Source organism: Akebia trifoliata, chromosome 14 (assembly GCF_017979445.1).
Source record: "Akebia trifoliata isolate Shusen 1 chromosome 14, ASM1797944v1, whole genome shotgun sequence".
Taxonomy (NCBI): Eukaryota; Viridiplantae; Streptophyta; class Magnoliopsida; order Ranunculales; family Lardizabalaceae; genus Akebia; species Akebia trifoliata.
Window position 1 is genome coordinate 4,404,900 of NC_141388.1, and position 20,433 is coordinate 4,425,332.

A 20,433-nucleotide genomic window follows, 5' to 3' on the forward strand; every position below is an offset into this window, starting at 1 on the left:
GAAAAGTCAAAGAAGCCATTGTCTAGAGAATAAAGATTGGTGTATTTAAGTCATTTTCTGTTGGGTTTCCAAAGTAGACTGAGGTCAAGGGGCATATCATCATCAATTTAAAAACATGGGTCTCTCAAGAAATTTACCAAAATAACCCTTGTGATAATCCTTATGGACAATACAGTGATCCACAGACCTCTTTAATTACATCCTTCTAAGGAAATTTCGACAGCTTTGTAAACTTTCGTTTTGACTCGCAACTTTTAATTTCTCTGTGGTTTGCAGAGTTTTCTCATCTATAAATAGATCCTTTGGTAGTCTTATTCTTCCTCACTGTGAGAAAGGTTTCTTTTCTATTAACAATTTAGACAGATAGAGGAGAAGAAAGACAGAGAGAAATGGAGGTTGATCTATCTCCCAAGTTGGCTCAGAAAGTATACAGTGGTGATGGTGGGTCTTATTATAGATGGTCTCCCTCTGAGCTTCCCATGCTTCATCAAGGAAACATTGGTGCCTCCAAACTCGTTCTCGAGAAGAATGGTTTTGCCCTCCCTGGTTATTCTGACTCGCCCAAGGTTGTCTATGTTCTTCAAGGTATATTTCTACATTTTTGAGTTATTTTAATTTTAATTTTAATTTTTTTCTTTAACTTTTAGAGATTATTGAAAATGGGTATGTATAATTGCTTTTGTATGTTTTTTTTCTTCTTCTAATAATTCTTATTTTTCTATTTTGTATAATTTTGTTTGCTCTTCTTCTTGTTTTATAATTTCTGAGAATTATTTTAAGAATAATCACAATCATTCCAAGGTCGTGGTTTTTGTTGATTCTTTTAGATCATCTTGTTCTGTATTTCTTTTATATTATATCTGATTTTGCAGTCTTGTTTAGGAAGTAATCATACAAGATAATAAGATATAATTGTATAAAGTATAAACCAGTTGGATCCCTTCTTGCATGGGAGATGGTTCCACAATTTGTATTATTTGATGGTTTAAACTTCAAACCATCTTATTAGTTTGATTGAAACTTAGTGATGGGTAGTGATGATGCATGGAGAAATTCATACATAATGGTAGTCCCATATGATCTAGACTTGAATTTCTTGATTAATTCTGATTTTCAGGCAGTGGTAGTGCCGGCATTGTCCTTCCCGAAGCCGAGAGGGAGAAAGTGATTTCGATCAAGAAAGGTGACGCGATCGCCCTCCCTTTCGGTGTTGTTACATGGTGGTACAACAAAGATGATACTGAACTTGTTATTCTCTTCTTGGGTGATACCTCTAAATCCCCCAAAGCGGGCCAATTCACCGATTTCTTTCTCACCGGTTCTAATGGTATTTTCACTGGGTTCTCCTCTGAATTTGTAAGTCGAGCATGGGATTTGGAAGAAGATAAGGTGAACGCTCTTGTTAGAAGCCAAACGGGCCGTGGCATTATTAAGCTGAATGAGGGTTTTAGCTTGCCTGAACCGAAGAATGACCATAGAAATGGGATTGTTTTGAATTGTGAGGAAGCGCCATTGGATGTTGACATTAAGAATGGGGGACGCGTCGTGGTTTTGAACACTGCAAATCTGCCTTTAGTTGGAGAGGTTGGGCTTGGTGCTGATCTTGTTAGGCTAGATGGGCGTGCCATGTGCTCGCCCGGTTTCTCATGTGATTCTGCCTTCCAAGTGACTTATGTTGTTAGGGGGAGCGGTCGAGTTCAAGTTGTTGGAGTTGATGGTCGACGTGTTCTGGAAACAACATTGAAGGCTGGTAATTTGTTCATCGTCCCAAGGTTTTTCGTCGTCTCAAAGATTGCCAATGAAGATGGGATGGATTGGTTCTCCATCATCACCACTCCTAAGTAAGTCACTCTTAGCATTTGCTTTACATACATATGGTTCATCTGCATTATATAAAATTTGACATAGCTTTGATCATTGGTATTGAAAATGCAGCCCTATATTCAGCCATTTAGCAGGAAGAACATCGGTGTGGAAGGCTCTGTCACCTCAAGTGCTTGAGGCTGCTTTCAATGTTGCTCCGGATGTGGAAAGGCTTTTCCGATCAAAAAGAACTGCGGATGCCATCTTCTTCCCTCCACCAAATTGAGATGGAACCCAACTCTGTTTGGATCTTAGAATAAAGAATATGTGGAATAAGCCAGATGAATGAGAACTTCAGTTTTCAACTTGATTTGATTTTCTACTTGGCATGAACTCTTATGAATGTTTAGGTGAAAGAATTTGATAAGCGGAGGAGATATGACAGAGTTTCAATATATTTGAGAAGATTAATCCTCAATGACCTCAATATTGTACCTCATATTGCACATCCCGATATGAAAGTGTGTAGGAACAATAGATGATTTTCACTGAGATACAAATCAAAATGCACCTATGATGTCAAGATGTGCAATATGAGGTACAACCCTGAGGTCACTCCTGCAAGACTCATTTGAACATGATTACAGCCCCAAAATATCACATTTGCTCCATGTGACCCCAGGGTTGGATATTTGATGCATTTTAATTCAAAGACATAAGCCAACAATTATAATAAGAGTCGTGATAATCTGACTACCCCACATGGTATACTCAATCAACTCCCTCTGACCTGACATGACATGTGCAAACCATATTTCTCGGGGTACACAACCCCACATCAGATTATCATGATTCTTATTATAATTTGAACCCTTATCATAGGTGTTGTTCTATGACATTTTAGAATTCCTCGGGCCTTGACAAATGTTAGAACCTTCGTACCGGTCATCTGAGTTTGGTAGACCTACATTTGTATTGTACTGTGCGGTATGGTTTTCTATTTTTCCCTTATTCTCTCCTTAGATTCAACTACCCTTCATAGGGCTTGAATGGATAAGTCTTGACTCATGGCGGAACTACGTGGTCATTGGTTCAAACCTATTAATAAGAAGAGAATTTTTATTCAAACCTATCAATAAGAAGAGAATTATTTTTACGCACATAAGAGTAAATCCAAGATTTCACATAATCCATATTGATTAATTGTAGGACGTTGCATGTATTAAGAGTTTCTCAATTTACAGAAATCATGTGAAGAGAACTCTCAATACATAAAACGTCTGTAATTAGCTATTTCTTTTTTGTGCGTAAAAAAATTCTCTTATGTTATATTTGGATTGAGAGAAATGAAGAAAAGAGAAAATAAATGATTTTCTCTCCATTTCTCTTGTTCGAATTGTTAAGTGAGGAGAGAAGAGAGAAAAAAATGTTAGTTTTCTTTCTATCCAAAAGTGGAGAGAAACTCTTTAAAAATATTTTACAATTTCAACTCTGTGTTAGATCTCTTTTATGGTATTTTAAAATTTCAAAGTTATCCAAATTTTCTCATGTCAATCCAAACATGATGGAGATAAATTGAATTTCTCATTTCTTAATGAATTTCTTTTCTCTCCACTTCTCTCAATCCAAACATAGCCTTGGTAAGAATGATATGCAACTATCAATAAAAGAAAAAAAGATGATATGCAACCTGTTTTTTTCAAGTGAGGCGTATTAAAATTGACTTATGTCAACCTTAAATGAAATTGATTTAACAAATAATATATTAAAAAAATTTAATTTAAAATAAAGTAAAAAAAAAAAAAAATGAAGAAAAGGGAGATGTCTAATATTTCTCGCACATTGCAAAACTTCAAATGAGGTTAGAGGGACAACTTAGGAATTGCGACAATATGAATGATCAAACTCACCAATTGAAATGGGGGCGAACCATTAAATAACTTTTGGGCTTAATGTTTGATTTTTGAATATTGAAGACTAGAATGTGATCTCATTCAAGGACACGTGCTGAGTTCATTGCATAATTGAAAGCACCTACCCTGTATCACGTCTCCATTCACAACTTCGAAACAATATAATTTTTGAATAACGAAAAAGTCCCCTATTAAGCGTGCACGACTCTCTTAACTTGCAAAATCTGTTGTTAAGTGGCGCCCAACCCGATTAAACCAAATAGTATTTTTATAGAAAAAAAAAAAAAAAATCCTTACTCCCGAGTCCTAAACTCCACGCAACCCATAAGGCCAGTGGGTCTGGTCTATAAGGTACTGAACCAGACCCAGTTATTTATGGACTGATATTTGTGAATTTGAAGTACAATAATCTACTTTCCATTGACAATTATTCCCAATTATTTTTCCTATTTAAGTAAAGAGGAAGAGGAAATAATAAATATATTCTGAGTCGGATCCTACGCAATCGGGTCGGGCCTTGGTATCGTATCCGGAAGTATCTCACCACACGCGTATGCTACATATGTGAGTTTCAAGTTGGGGGAAATTCCCGGGAAATTATTGTGGGGACAAAGGGCACTAAAACCTCACAACGACCGCAAAGGCGGAGGAGATATACGGTGGGGGGAGCCCAATTGCATGGATTCGTGCGTATGGAGATAACACACGTGTCGTCGAGTTCACGTGACCTTGCTGCCATGCCTAATCGCCAAGTGAAGGTCATCCCTCTCCAACACCCAAGTTCATCTTCATCTTCATCTTCATCATCATCTTCACCTTCGTTTCCTCTGTTCACGAAATGGAGATCGAAGATGAAGAATATGACGTGGCTCGATTGGATCGAACTGTTCTTCCCTTGTTCCAGATGGATTCGAACCTACAAATGGAGAGAGTATCTCCAAGTTGATCTCACTGCTGGAATCACTGTCGGTATCATGCTTGTTCCTCAGGTAGATTTCCTCTATTTGTCCAATTTTCAATCGGTTTTTGAATTTTTAGATTGATTTCTCTCGTAATCAATTTAGGTTAATCCATCCAAGGTTTGGTTGTTTCAATCTGTTATCTGTTTTGTTCTGATGAGTGCTTGAATTCTTAAAGATTAGACAGATTAAGCAAGAACAATTTTAGCTTGGTTTTGTGCTTTTTTTAGGGATTAGGTTCAGTTTGAATTTGAAGTGTGAAATTAGAGCATTTGGATCTGCTAATTTTGCAAATAAATTTTATTTGGATATATTTCTTGTTTAGTTGGGGCGTAATTCAGTTTATTTGTAAATGATCAGGCAATGTCTTATGCGAAATTAGCTGGGCTTCATCCAATTTATGGACTTTGTAAGTGCACCTTAGTTTACTCTTCTCTTGTTTCCGGATTATGTTTCTAGAGGAACAATTTGGTGTTTTATTGAAAATTAATGGCGCCATTATTTTGATACTGTATTGGTATTGTTAATCTTTTATCTATATTTGAGGTAAACTGCCTCGCCTCTTCGATTCTGAAATACTGATCTGGGTTTTGCATGACAGATTCGGGTTTTGTCCCTATATTTGTTTATGCTATATTTGGGTCGTCTCGCCAGCTTGCAATTGGTCCAGTTGCGTTGGTTTCTCTATTGGTGTCTAATGTATTGTCTGGCATTGCTGAGACTGGTGAAGAGTTGTACACTGAACTTGCGATATTGTTGGCACTTATGGTTGGCATATTTGAGTGTTTAATGGGGTTATTGAGGTATGATGCTCAAAATATTTTCTTATGTTTCATTCATGGAAGTTTCTATACAGAAATATGAATCATTATCTAAGCCTTATCTCAACTTTTTGGGGTCGGCTATACAAATCTATTTAGTTTTTAGGTTTTATCCAGGCCCTTAAAGATTCTGCTAGTCAAAATTTGATATTTTTCTTTTACCCATCAAAAAAAAGTTATAGGTCTGTTGTTATAATTATTTGTAACTGTATACCATGTAACTTTGTAAAGACACTTGTGTTGCTGTCAAAGTAACAAAAAGAAGAGAGCTTATATTGGCACCCCAACATTTAGTTATTACGCCTAATTAAAATAAAGAAAATAACTAAAACTTGGGGTACCAATAGAAGAAGCTCTCTTGTTTTTTTTTTTTTTGTTGTTGTTGCAAGATTTCTATTTTTTTTGGGTTAAGGGTTTTATATGAGCTTTACATAATTGTAAACAACTACTGAAATTGCTTGAACGAGTGTTATAATGTTGAGATTGTAATTTGAGCCAACCTTTGTAATGTTCGAAGAGTGTGTTTTAATCTTTAATTGTGGTGTGATAAACAATTTAAGAAATTGGAGTGTAATAAGTAAAAGTTGGGGTGCCAATAGAAGCTCTAAAAAGAACAATGATAGGTAGAAACATCCATACAATTGTGTGGTAAAAATAAGAAGATGCTATTATATCAGTTATTTCTTAGTTCTCCAAGGTACAAGTTAGAAATATATATGTATATATACTAAGGGAGCGGTTTGGCAGCCCTAAAGTTTGCCAAGTTTGGTGCCAAACATTTTTTGTAAATCACTTTTGATGGGGCTAGAAGTTTTGGAATAGGCTGATTTCTTGTGAGGATGATCTCTACGGTGAAGAGATCATCCTCACAAAAAATCAGCTCATTTTGAAACTTCTAACTCTAGTTTACAAGTTGAAGAATCGTGGACTGTCCAATTTTTGTAAATCACTTTTGATGGGGTTAGAAGTTTTGGAATAGGCTGAGTTTTGGTGAGGATGATCTCCTCATCATAGAGATCATCCTCACAAAAAATCAGCTCATTCCAAAGCTTCTAACCCATATTTTGAAAAATGTTTGGCACCAAACTTGGCAAACTTTAGGGTTGCTGAACCGTCCCCATATACTAATCAATGTGTGACCCTGCATTTTTCTTTGAAAACTGGAATATCGTTGCACATTGATTTAATATAATACTTTATTATAGTCTCTACCCTACTACTGCATCTCATGTCTCAGATTAAAATATTAATCATATTGAGTAGTTATTTTATATCTGGAGATGCATACTATGACTATGAGAAATCTTATATGTGGGCAGTTGTTAGTATCCTGATCGTGCATATTTAGGAGTTTATCAACCCCTTTCTTGAAACCTGTTTGTTGAATGTTGCATCCCTTTTTCTCGTTAGGTTGGGATGGCTTCTTCGTTTTATCAGCCACTCTGTGATTTCTGGCTTTACCACTGCTTCGGCCATTGTAATTGGCTTATCTCAAGCCAAATACTTCTTGGGATATGACATAGTACGAAGCAGCAAAATTGTGCCACTTGTTAGGAGTATAATCAGCGGAGCTAGTAAGGTATTCTTTGCATGCCTAAATAATTGAATGCTTTCTAGGGTTACTTGTTCTTTGGTTTATGTATTCACTCATCCCTTCTGGTCCAAACTCCTTAATTTAATTTTCTCATGGAGCTGCATATGTATAACTAATTTGTTTAATTTTGTATTTTGAGACATGAGGCTATATGTTTTTTTTTTTTTGTTACGTATAAAAAAAAGTTATTTTGGAATCTATTTAGACTTTGTGCTTAATTTATAATACCTCAAGTTGGTTCCTGAGTTTGAAAGAATTCTATTTTAAATTTGAAGAATCTGTTAATTTTAATACTGTTTTATAGTTTCTTACCCACTTGTTGATATTGGATTGATTGATCAAGGAAACAAGAAAAAACTGATGAAAGAAGGATAATGCCCTCACGCCCACATGTGCGAACATCAAGCAGTTTTGGGGTAGACTGAATTAGCTGCAAACTCTAGTAACCAAGAAATGGGTAGAGCTTTTAGTTGTAGGGAAAACAGCTCACAAACGAATTCTTGGAGGAGTACAACAAGTGGTTTTACTTAGGCATTCTATGTATATATATATTGATAGGTAAACCATAAATATATTAAGAAGGAGGTCGAGATGACAAGCCAAAATTACAAGAGAAAAGAAAAACAAAACAAAATGACACATTCTCATGGGGTCAACATGGAGATGCGTCAAGGCTGATTTTCTGTTATGATGATCTTTCACCTTGAAATCATTGTCACAAAAGATAACTTTCTCTGGAATTTTAACCATGTCATGGAGTTCAAATTAATGGTAAACACACACACACACACACACACACACACACACACACACACACACAAATACTAGGATTTTTCTGTATTGGACATTCATCGGTACATGTCCTAACCCCTAAGGTAGTGGCACCCTTGTTTAAACAATTTTCTACAAAAAATTACATTTGGAAGAGGGTTGGTGTAGTCCTCCATCCTCCATACACTAATGGGTTAATTTCTTAAACCCAACAATAGTTTGATAGTAGAAATCTATTTCTATTAATTGTTTGTCTACAGATTATTTATTAATTAATTATTATTATAATTATTTTGACAGTTATATCTCTTTCCTTATTTTTTCTTGGTTGAATGTGGCTAAAGTACTATATATAGTAATATTGTACATAAATGTTGGGTTTTATAATGTCATGAATTTTCAGAAATAGATCTAAAGGACAACAATATAAAATCAGCTTGTGGATTCAATGGTCTATTGATAAATGAATTTTAGGAGTCAGTTCATTTGGAATTTTCTTGCATGCACTCTGATAGCTAGATTGGTATGAAATTTTTAGTTTCAGAATAACTCTTATTGCTTTAAAGTATGCCTTTGCTCTAACCTTGGATGGTGTTTTCCTTTTGCAGTTTTCGTGGCCCCCCTGTTTAATGGGATTGATCATTCTTTTGATTCTTTTGGTCATGAAGCATTTGGTATGAGCTAACTGCTGGCTTTTGGTGAACTCAAAACTTTTTTCCATCTAATAAATACTATTTTTGTAATTCATTTTTGATGGGTTTCCTGCTTGCTTGTTCTAGGGAAAAACAAAGAAGTATTTGCGGTTCCTAAGGGCTGCAGGTCCCCTTACAGCAGTCATCTTGGGTACAACTTTTGTGAAAATATTTCATCCATCTTCCATTTCCTTGGTGAGAACTGCTTGCATTTGATTCATTAAACTATGAACTGTTGTGCTTTTTATCCCATGAGATTGATTTGGAATGAATGGTTTACAGTTATGGAAGTAAAAAACCAACGTTATTAGGGCTGAAGAAACCCTAGAAGTTCCATTGATTCTGGGAGAATTTATGTTTCACTAGGGAAAGATAGAGCAATATAGATGAGTGGAAAATAAAAGAAAAAAATTACAGATTAGATGTAGAAATAGGAAAATATTAAAGATAATTGTATTGTAATCCTTGTAGAATGCGTTCATCATCACATACCATGTAATATACATTAGGACACAAAGACAAATAAGGATTTGTCAACAGTGATTGTGTTGCAAATATGCAAAATGATGGGGAGGGCGCAGTGTAACATTTTTGTTGAATTAAATGTGCACACTAGTAACATGTTAATATTATTAATCTGTTAGATATGTTAACAAGATGGTCAGGCTAACAAATATGTTTAGTGATTAGTTAGTAATGTTACAGGTCCTTACATTTCATCCACATACTATTTCTCTAGTTAGATCTTTCAGAATAAAACTTCAATTTAATTAGAATATGAATTTTGGAAATCATGTTTCAGGTTGGAGAGATACCACAAGGCCTTCCAAAATTTTCCATTCCCAAAAAGTTTGAATATACACAGTCTTTAATTCCAACAGCTCTTCTCATCACAGGAGTAGCTATATTGGTAAGATATTATATATTTAGTTCCGTTTCTTGTCATTTTTTTATGCAACAAGGTGTCCCCACCCATTTAGAAGTGGGACTAATCCCTGCGGATACGCCCTGCCACCATAAACAGGCGTATCTGGTAAAGTTGCGGGTGGGGAGATTTAATCTCATGACCTTGGGGAGCACACCCAGGTCGCTGAACCACTGCTCCACCACTTAGGAAGTAATGTTTTTATTTATTATTTTTTTTCTAATCTTTACTAATCAACTCAAATATATTTTGAAAGCCAGGAATCCGTGGGGATTGCAAAGGCTTTGGCAGCAAAGAACGGATATGAATTGGATTCGAATCAAGAGGTATGGGAAGGAAGAGAATGACTATGCCAAGGCTTTGGGATTCCAAATCCTATTACACTAGCCATTTATCAATAGGACATTTTTTTTGTATTTGCTGTTTTCTCAATATGTTTTCTATCCCAGTTATTGAAAATCTACATAAGAAGCACACTGCCTCGGCATTCCAAATCCCAGTACACTAGCCAGCCATTATCAAGACTTTTTGTCTTATTAGCTGTTTTCACAATTTGTGTTGTACGTGTACCTCAATTGTTGCAAACCTATGCAATTTGATCATAGTAAGCGCAGTGCCTGGTTTATTTGACACAACAACTGTTAAAATGTGTCTACATGAATAAATCTAGATGGTAAATGTGCAAGCGAACAGAATGCATAAAGACAGAAGGGACTTGTAATTTTTATCCCTTAAACCGGTTGTAACCATCTAGATTCATAGTTTCCCATTCTTGGCAATACTTATGCATGATTTTGCATACCCACCTGCATCTATTAATTTTGCTTCTATTGTTAAGGACTGAGAAAAAGGTACATGTTCAGTTTTTTTTTAGTGCTTGAAGTTTCTCTTATAATATATTTGTCAAATTCTTTTCAAGTTGTAAAACTTGGGATCAAGGTATTGATTTTCTTATTTAGAAAGATTACTGCTCATTGGAGAAACTTACAGTTACATAGGAATGGGGCTTTAAATGGAATACTTTTTCTTTAGTATTCATATGTTTTCAATGGTGAAACAGGTTCCATTCCATAGATTTTTTACATTCTGCTTAAACCTCAATGGTTTAGGATTGAGAGTTTCAACACTGGACTTGTGATTTGAAGGCACTTTTTCTGAGGATTTCATGGATTTAGCATAGTCAAATGAGATTACTTGGTTCTTCCTATGTACCACCCTTAGCTCATAATTAACTTGTTCAATTCTGTTAAGAAATGATACTCTGAGCTGCACTGAATTAATCATGGGATAAGAATCCTATTCACTTAAGGAAATTCCTCTCCACCAAATCTACTGTGATATGGAACTTTCTCTAACTGTTAATACTTTATATAAATTCAATCCTAGTCTCACAATGAGACTGCCTACCTCTTGTACATGGTATCAGAGCTTGGAAGCCTATCATCAATGATAGGATCAACAACACCTACCACAACCCCTTTTCCTATATCAAATATTTCCCACTTTCTCCCCATAAAACTCGCAGGAACAAACTATCTACTTTGGAGGTCCCAATTCATACCCATCTTGAAAAGCTATGACTTATACGGCTTCGTTACAGGAACGACTAAGTCCATCAAAATTCCTTTCTACTCAAGAGAAAGAAGGCTCAGAACTGGTCATCAACCCATGATATATAGTTTGGCAATGCCAAGATCAGATCCTTATGAGCTGGATCATCTCCCCCCTAACGGAGGTTATACACGCACAAATCATAGGATTAAACTCGTCCTATGAAGTCTGGACAGACTTGGAAGATTCTTATGCAAGCCACTTGATGGCGAGGATCATGCAACTCCGCCTTCAACTACAGAACACCAAATGTGGCTCTTCCTCGGTTTCGGAGTACCTCCTGAAAATCAAGGGTTTTGCTGATCAACTCTGGTGCCTTTGTCACATCTATTACCCATTGGCTTATCTTCCAACAAGCTTCATTCCTTGTTCTATTTGCTTATTCTGATGTTGATTGGGCATGTTGTCTTGATGACCGCAAATCAACGAGTGGCTATGCCATCTTCCTTGGTCCCAACTTGATCTCTTGGAGCTCGCGCAAACAGGCTACCATAGCTTGTTCTAGCACCGAATCTGAGTATCGATCCCTTGCAAATACAGTCGCCAAACTCACTTGGTTGCAATCACTTTTACGTGAATTGGGTGTCTATCTTCCCATGCTCCTCTTCTATGGTATGATAACATTGGAGCCACCTATGTCACTGCTAACCCTTTTCATGCTTGCAGTAAGCATGTAGAAATTGACTTCCACTTTGTCCGAGATAAAGTCGCCCACAAGGATCTGGATGTCCGGTTCATTTCCACCAAAGACCAATTAGCCGATGGACTCACTAAGGGACTAACCAAAGCCCGTTTTCTATGCATGAGGGACAAACTCAAAGTTCATGATGCCACCTTGAGTTTGCCGGGGCGTGTTAAGGAATAGTACTCTGAGCTGCACTGAATCAATTATGGGATAAGAATCCCATTCACTTAAGGAAATTCTTCTCCACCAAATCTACTGTGATATGAAACTTTCTCTAATTGTTTTTGTATAGAATATATTATTGAGGATACCACAGCTGTAAATATTCTGTTAAATACTTTATATAAACTCAATCCTAGTCTCACAATGAGACAAGGGAAATCTTTCCATATCTCTTATTCTCTGAGACTGCCTACCTCTTTTACAAATTCCAAATATGGTTTGTTACCCATATGGCTAATTTATCTTCACCTTGCATCAAAACTTGATTCTGAACTCATTACTGTTCTTAGTGTCAACCTCCCTTAAACCGCACAAGGTGGTTGATATTACTTGGTTCTGCCCAGGTTCCACCCCTTACTCATAATTAATTAGTTCAATTTTGAATATGATTTGTGCCCCATTGTCACTCCTTATCTCTTCTCTTTGCGTGAAAACTTGATTCTGAACTTATCACCGTTCTTAGTGTTGACCTTCCTTTAGTTACACAAGGTAATCTAGAATATAGTTTTATGAATGTTATCTGACGTGTTTAAGATTTCGACTGCCCACCAATTAACATGGCCCACAAAATAAATATGACGTGTGTTAATTGAATAAAAAAAACTACATTATGCATCTTACCTAGAAAAGTTAAGAACTTTTTGAAGGATAGAAGTTATGCATTTGGAAAATTATATGTAACATAAAGAGTGTTTATCTTGTTGTTTGTCAAACGACTAACCCAACCTACACAAATTTGTTCTTTTTCTTTTATTTTTGGTGTTTGTTAGCTGGATTCCATTTTCAGTTCGTCAACCAACTGTGCTACAAGCTCAAGCTTAGTAAAAGTGTTCACATGGAGAAACTTGTAATGATTGTTACTTTGTTATATTCTACAGTTATTTGGTCTTGGTGTGGCGAATATATGCGGTTCCTTCTTCTCCACATACCCAACTACAGGTGAGATGCTTACAGGGCCCTGCATGCTGCAACTTGCAAGCATGGGTTCGTAATTTTCTGTACTAAGACTAATGTAAACTGATACAGAGAATCCATTTTATGTTCAGTAAATTTTTAAATCATGATATTGGTCTGACACTCGGCATGCCTCTGAAACATATTAGTTTGATTTCGTCATCCAGGCTCCTTTTCTAGGTCTGCTGTAAATCATGAAAGTGGAGCAAAAACTGGCTTAACAGGAATTACTATGGGAATCATAATGGGATGTGCCCTTCTGTTCATGACACCATTATTTAGAGAAATACCTCAGGCATGTTTTCAGTTATAACACATTCATATTGTTATTCATTACGTTTAGAAGATAAAATAAGACATTGATATTGCAATAAGGGGCTTGGTTTGGTATCTTGGGCCACTTAATCAAGAAAAATAGTTTCTTGGGGGTTTTAGAAACCATGGTGCTTATGTAAACATGGTTCAAGCGCTTTGGATTTTTATGTAAGATCATAACCTTTGATGCCTTATCCCAAATGTTGGGCCAAATTGAATGCTCTATCTGTTTATTTATTTATTTTTTAAACAGTGCATAATCTTCAAGGTTACATATCCCGTTGGTTTGTATGTTGCTCAGTATTGGATTGCTTGTCTCTATTGCAGTGTGCTCTGGCTGCCATTGTGATCTCTGCCGTAATGGGCCTGGTGAGTATACCAAAACCTCCAACTATGGAGTTCATACTAATAGTTATCTTTTCTGACTCCATAACTGTCATACCTATCAAACTTATTATTATCTAAGATTTTCTGATAAGCTGGGGCATGATGTAATTCATTCTGACATCTGACTTTAACTTTTTTCCTTTTCGTAATTCACTGCGGTGGTTGGTAGTTGCCAACATCCATTTTTGTTCTCGAAATTGAATATCTAGTCTGATTGGTCTCTTGGATATGGTTTTCTTGTAGTCATTATTTGATAGAGAATGGATAGTTTTGCCGATCAATAGTAAAGTGTCCTTTTCTAGCATTACTAATGGTTATATCTGTGATTTATTTCGTAATTTGACTGCAGAAATTTAGGCAGACATTTTTGGTAAGAAATCCATAATTTATCAAATTAAACAACAAATAAATTCAGAACTATTTTGTTGGAACTTGGAAGTACTCAATCAATTATTCACAAAACTTTTGCCAATTTCAAGTGTAGATGTTGGCATGTTAGCCTAGTGATTAAGAGTATTTTATACTTGGATAGCATCTGTGTTGGATTATCTAGACTGATTTCTTGCAAATGACTAATGGAAGGATGAAATCCGTATGTTATGGAGATAAACATGTTTATCTGCAGTTTTAATGTATTTTATATATTCTGATTGAGAGATAGTTGTGTTGGTTCCTACTCAATGGGTGGACACAATTTGATACTCTTTTTTTCACCTAATTGTTTCAGGTGGATTATGATGAAGCAATCTTCTTATGGCGTGTAGATAAGAAAGATTTCCTTCTTTGGACCATTACTTTTGTTACGACATTATTCCTTGGTATTGAGATCGGTGTCGTTGTTGGGGTGAGTTTACTCAGTTTTCTATATCAACTATGAAGTTATGTGGGGATTATTGTCTAGCCATATAAAGTTTTTTTTTACTTCACATCCCTGTTTGTTCTTTTCAAAGTTTTTAGACTTCTCAAAGCTAATGTCTCAAGTGAGATTTTAAACCTTGGTTGGAATTTGACATCTTAAGAAATCCAAGGAGTACTTGATTATACTGCTAAAATTTGCGACTTGTACTCTGTTAGACACCAGTCCGTTGTAACTTTGTAAGGGTGTTTTGGTAATTCAAATAGGCAAATGCCAATTGTGTAAACTAGTAGAGCACTCTTACCTGGACATATTTCCAACATAGAGTGCAAGTACAATGCCATCCTTGTACCTGTAAGTCCCACTAGCACTTCTCTTGTTTCGCCAAGTTGGCCTTTACTGTTTTAACAAAGTTATTTTTATTATTATTCTAAAATGTTACAAATGCCTTGTTCTTGTGTGCCTGAACACGTTGGATGAGTAAGGGACAAACAGCATAACAAGTGTCACTAGAATCTCGATGAAACTTATGTTATTATTATTCTGACGCAGGAATTTTATATTATAGGTTGGTTTCTCCCTTGCATTTGTCATCCATGAATCAGCAAATCCTCATATTGGTGAGTAGATTTCTTGGAAGAGATTGACACCCCAATAACTTCATTTACCGTGGTTGGAACCATTCTCATACTGCCCGATATTCTATATATGAGCACGTTATGCATTTAACTTTCTTTGATGTTTTACCTCTGTATGCGTCAAGTCTGTGTGGTCCATCTATAATTATAACTGCTTGTATAGCAGTGCTTTGGGAATTATTATCTCAATCATATGAATCCAAGTATTTAATAATTGATGCTGTACTTACATGTTTGTGTCCTTATGGTTTCCACTGCAGCTGTATTAGGACGTCTTCCTGGCACCACTATTTATAGAAGTATCCAACAGTACCCAGAATCATATACCTACAATGGAATTGTGATTGTTCGGATTGATTCTCCCATTTATTTTGCCAATACAAGTTATATAAAAGACAGGTGAAAAGTTACGCTTCCCTAAATTGCATAAATTTAAGAAATGCAACATTCCCAAATTCATTGAAGATGCTTTGCTAACATTTTCAGATTAAGTTGACTTGTATCATTTTTTGTTCTGTTATCAGGCTGCGAGAATATGAAATCAATAACGATGGAGCCACAAAACGTGGACCAGAGGTTGAAAGAATTTACTTTGTAATTATTGAGATGGCACGTAAGTTGCCGCCATTTTGGCCCTAATAAATTGCAGAAGCATAGGAGACAGACATGCACATATTATAGAGAACGCACACATATTATATAAACATATGGATGATCTAGAAACCTTGCATTTATAGTTTTCTTGCCATGTCAAATGCATGCGAAGTAACCTAAAGTATCCTGTTAATAATTTTAGAAGAGCTTTGCCGAAAAGTTAGTCTTAGTGATTACAGATATGCTGTTGGTTAAAGTTTTGAAGAGATTTGCAGTGCTAGTATTGCCTATCAAAAGAAAAATAATACTTCACCTGTATTGGAACCTATTCCCATTTCATTCATCCATCTTTTTAGTGAAGGTGTTAGGTTCAATGGCTTGGGGATGATGTATGGATATAGGCCGAGAAATATGTGGACATCTGTAGATAAACACATGCTCTATAACCATGCTGATGTAACCATGGGTTAATTTATTTAACTGATTCGATATTTGTTTTTCCATTCTTCACATTACCTTTATTCAACTTAATGCTCTTGTATAAAATTTGAGCATTTATACTCACAAACAATGAGCATGCTTCCTAAACAAGAGGACAGAAGAAAAGAAAAGGAAGAGGAAGATGCAAATACAAACAGACAACCCAAATCAAACTACGAACTACACAAGGGCTCCCACTTAAATATAAAATCCTCAAAGAAGACTCCTTTGAAATCTTTGCACAACTTGCTCCAATAGAATAGAATGCCCAAAGTTTCTAGTATCACTTGTTGAGTAGAATGCTCCTCTCCCAGAAGCACCCTTCTGTTCCTCTCTTTCCACATCCCCCAACACTTTTTTGTTATTTTTTCTAAAACTCAATTTCATTAAAGTTTTTCTAAGATCTTGATATTTAATTAATATATATAACATACAGTGTTGGTAATTGTGTGCATTATGACATATTGCGTTTGCTGATGCAACCACCGGTAATTTATTTAATTGATTTGGGAATATCTTTTCTTTCTTCTTATTACCTTCATTCAACTTTTTTCTCTTGCAATAGTTAGTGTTTATACTCAGATACAAGGAACGTACATCCTAAACTATTTGGTGTTGTGGGTTGATTATACTCCTTTTAATATGCCATTTCTTCTGCTTATCTCAATGTCATTACACTTTTTCTAAGATCTTGATATTCAATTAATACATATAATATATTGCATTGGTAACTGTGTGCTTATGAAATATTACATTTGCTGATGATAATCTCAAGAATTTTACCTGTGTCTTTATACCTTTTTTTTGTCTTCTGGATAAATCTAATACTCTCTTCTGTTAAATTAGAGTCTTGCCGACCAGAAAAAGAAAATTATAAATACAATTTATACAGTCTACCAGTGGAACTGGACATGTGATACACATGAAGATATATGGGACCCATTTAAGTTGTCCCACTTCAAGTTTCCCTGTTTCATGTTTGCATCACATGGATGGCTTTGCTGTTGTAAGACAATTTTTTGCTTGGTCTCCTTGGAGGTGTCTTATATTTAGGTCTATTAATGGACCGGCTGTGGATCTGACCAGGGTTTGATCCAGAACTGGTTCCCTAAATTTTCTGGATCTGATCGGAGTTCTCGTCCAATCCTACAAGCAATTGACAGCTCTACTTTCACATCCTCTTTTTTACAACCCTACTTGGCAATTTTTCTGACATAAATTCGCGTTAGAAAAAAGATGTTAGTAGCGGTGGTTAGAGTCCGATTGTTGAAATGTTGTTCTTCTTGGTGCAGCTGTAACCTATATAGACTCCAGTGCCGTTCAAGCTTTAAAAGACTTGCATCAGGAATACATGTCTCGGGACATCAAGGTAGAATATCTCTCAAAGTATTGGCATTAATTTACCAGTTTATTGATCAAGTTCTAACATATGTACAGCGCCCTTAACATCTCCCCAATAAAATGTTCAAGGTTTTCTGGCAGGATGCATGCTATACAATATATTTTCTATTTCTTGATCATATGAACCCAAACAAATGGTTGACTTACTAATTTTACAACATACATGGGCGATATCCAACTCATGAAAAGACCTCACCATTGTAGTTTTGCTTAAGATGTTCCTAGTTATTGAAGGACTCATCACTCCACAGTAAACCTTGAGTTTGAAGCTCCATGGTTCTCCATATGTTATAGTTAATGCAATCCACAAAGCTCGAATTTCATGGCTGGAGTATCAATATAGGTGTTTAAACTCTTGCAAAAGCTTCTGAAGGTGCACATACTGTTGCCCATTCAGTAGGGAGTTTTGGGCTCATTCCATATACAATTGGGTCTATCCCAAATCCATTATGTCATTATTCCTAACTTTGGGAAATCATGGCTTTCTTGCATAGAGAGAGAATCACGTGGGCTCTTGATTTGTTGAGGGATCTGGAAGGAAAAGGAAATAAGAGTATTTGAAGGGAAGAAACAATCACTTTAGGAGATCATCAATAATATATCAAGACTACTAGTTTTTTAAGTGCTAGGAGTTTGATGAGCTTGAAGGTGTATTTTTTGAGGATTTTGGTTCTAGATGGGATTTTGTGCAACATAAATATACACACCCGCACCAAAATGCATTATTTCTATATTGCATGCTTAACATTAATTAACTTAAAAATCTGTCAACGTAGGGAACAATATGTGTCTGACATGCCATCGATGTTTGGCACTGAAATGCATGTCCTGTCTTCGATTACACAGATCTTTTGGGACTGATAACAGAGTTATGAGTAACTTGTATCTTCTTTTGCAGATAGCCATTGCCAACCCGAACCGGGACGTTCTGTTGACTCTTTCAAAATCTGGTATAGTTGAGCTGATTGGTAAGGAGTGGTACTTTGTGAGGGTGCATGACGCTGTTCAAGTATGCCTTCAGCATGTCCAGGGCTTAAAAGAAATACCAAAAAACGTGGATGTGAGACCCGAGATGAAACTAGGTTCCTTCCAGAGTAGGAAACAAGAAGGGGATGATGGATCAAATCCTGAGTTGGAGTCAGGTGATCAACACCCTCGGATTTTAAAAGATTCAAATGAAACTGAGGATCAGTTGCCCGAAAAACGACTGGGTTTCTTCCAGAGGCTTTGGAAACAGGGTGATGATGAGACAAAGCCACTGTTGTCTAAGAAGGCTTGACTATTTTTGTGACAGTCATGATATGTCATGCCTGCTTCTTTGTACACATACAAACTGGACAATATTCTGTGGGATCGTCGATGGTGATTGTATTTTTAATTTATGGCTATTTATCCTGATAATTTAATTTGATTATTATTTTTTTTAATATGAATTGTAACAATTAGGAGAATTGGTTGTAATTGTTAGCAGTTATTGTAATACAATTCCTTCTTGTAGTTATTCTTTCTGTTCATTGTTGTAATTATTCATTGGTAAATGGGGGACAGAATTAGATTTTGGGAAGATTGTTGGTGCGGACCTTCGTCGCTAGCTTCTCAATTTCCATCTTTATACGTCTGTTCTGTTAAGAAGAATCATTCAATCCAGCAATGTTTGATTCACAACGAGTCCGATCCTACTTGGGATTTGGGGTTCAGGAGAAATTTTAATGATTGGGAGCTAACCGAGGTTACATCTTTCCTCGATATCTTGCATACGCTTCATCGCAACGAAAGTGAACAAGATAGGTGGGAATGGATTAGAGCGAAGGATTCGAGATTCTCTGTCAGATCTTTCCATAAATGGCTCACTCCTAGTGCTGAGCGTTCCATCTCGGCTTCCATCATTTGGTTTAGGTCAGTGCCTTCTAAAATCTCTTTCTTTGTCTGGTTGGCTTCCCTTGGTAGAATTCTTACGATGGATAACTTGATTGCTCGGGGTTGGATCACTCCTAATTGTTGTCCCCTTTGCTTGATGGAAGGGGAATCTGTTGATCACATTTTAATTCATTGCCCTTTTTCCTATAATTTATGGTCAAGTTTCCTTGGTTTATTTCGTATGACTTGGGTTTTCCCTCATAAGTTTTCATCGTTGTTGAAAGAGTGGACCAGTAATGTCTTTCACACCAGAAAACGTTACCTGTGAGCTATGCTACCTTCGGCTATTGCTTGGGGGATTTGGAATGAAAGGAATAACAGGGTGTTTAATGGCAAGATTAGAAGCTCTCACACAAGTTTTTTAGAGATTTTGGGCTTCTTATACCTTTGGTCCAAACAAAATATAGAATTCGTGGGAACTTCGTTTGATGATTTTGTTTTTAGATGGAACTCTTTATGTAATCATTGATGTTGTTTGCTCTTCTTCTTTGTTACTTTCTATGAGGCTTTCTCGGCCTCTTTGTATGCTGTTTTTTCTTTCTCCTTGAAATATATTATACTTTTCAAAAAAAAAAAAATTATTCATTGGTAAAGTATTTGAGTGATAAATCTAGAGTCCTGGGTTCAAATGCCTGTCAGCATCGAATTATTGGACTCATTAAATAAAATAAATAAATAAAAGAATTGTTATTATACAAAATAAGTTCGAAAACTTTTATATATTATATATGTTAAAGTCCTAGACAAAGCGTTTAATCCTCTATGGATTAAAAGTTTTGGAATTGACTAATTTTTTTTTGTAAGTATGATCTCTACAATGAGGAGATCATCGTAAACGTGATTTATAAATTATTTTCACAAAAAATCAAAATCAGCTCATTCCAAAACTTGTATA

General features: G+C 35.9%; 2 protein-coding genes across 4 annotated transcripts; both read left to right on the forward strand.

The window, feature by feature from the left end:
* The first annotated feature begins 257 nt into the window (after positions 1-257).
* On the forward strand, positions 258-2,185 carry LOC147385668 (glutelin type-D 1-like). Its single transcript, XM_086423931.1, has 3 exons — positions 258-585; positions 1,118-1,841; positions 1,936-2,185. The coding sequence occupies exons 1-3, from the start codon at positions 390-392 to the stop codon at positions 2,087-2,089; spliced, it is 1,074 nt and encodes a 357-aa protein (XP_086280057.1). The 5' UTR covers positions 258-389; the 3' UTR covers positions 2,090-2,185.
* A 2,116-nt stretch (positions 2,186-4,301) lies between these two features.
* On the forward strand, positions 4,302-19,122 carry LOC147385669 (putative sulfate transporter 4.2). Of its 3 annotated transcripts, XM_086423927.1 has the most exons (17): positions 4,305-4,705; positions 5,036-5,084; positions 5,277-5,478; positions 6,907-7,075; positions 8,470-8,535; positions 8,641-8,748; positions 9,356-9,463; positions 9,739-9,804; positions 12,875-12,935; positions 13,118-13,245; positions 13,593-13,634; positions 14,380-14,496; positions 15,077-15,128; positions 15,407-15,545; positions 15,671-15,759; positions 17,513-17,589; positions 18,520-19,122. In XM_086423927.1, the coding sequence occupies exons 1-17, from the start codon at positions 4,409-4,411 to the stop codon at positions 18,898-18,900; spliced, it is 2,151 nt and encodes a 716-aa protein (XP_086280053.1). In that variant the 5' UTR covers positions 4,305-4,408; the 3' UTR covers positions 18,901-19,122. The 3 variants fall into 3 exon arrangements, with proteins under 3 accessions (XP_086280056.1, XP_086280054.1, XP_086280053.1); XM_086423930.1 differs by lacking the exons at positions 15,671-15,759; positions 17,513-17,589; positions 18,520-19,122 and having other exon boundaries at positions 4,302-4,705; positions 15,061-15,128; XM_086423928.1 differs by lacking the exons at positions 15,671-15,759; positions 17,513-17,589; positions 18,520-19,122 and having other exon boundaries at positions 4,303-4,705; positions 15,407-15,549.
* Positions 19,123-20,433: the final 1,311 nt, after the last annotated feature.

What these genes read in the sequence shown, in the direction of transcription:
- LOC147385668 (XM_086423931.1), top strand. Translation starts at nt 390, where the DNA reads ATGGAGGTTGATCTATCTCCCAAGTTGGCTCAGAAAGTATACAGTGGT. An exon ending in GGTTGTCTATGTTCTTCAAG is followed by an intron (nt 586 to 1,117) that starts GTATATTTCTAC and finishes TCTGATTTTCAG; the next exon opens with GCAGTGGTAGTGCCGGCATT. An exon ending in TCCATCATCACCACTCCTAA is followed by an intron (nt 1,842 to 1,935) that starts GTAAGTCACTCT and finishes TTGAAAATGCAG; the next exon opens with CCCTATATTCAGCCATTTAG.
- LOC147385669 (XM_086423927.1), top strand. Translation starts at nt 4,409, where the DNA reads ATGGAGATAACACACGTGTCGTCGAGTTCACGTGACCTTGCTGCCATG. An exon ending in AATTGGATTCGAATCAAGAG is followed by an intron (nt 9,805 to 12,874) that starts GTATGGGAAGGA and finishes TATATTCTACAG; the next exon opens with TTATTTGGTCTTGGTGTGGC. An exon ending in TATTTAGAGAAATACCTCAG is followed by an intron (nt 13,246 to 13,592) that starts GCATGTTTTCAG and finishes TCTCTATTGCAG; the next exon opens with TGTGCTCTGGCTGCCATTGT.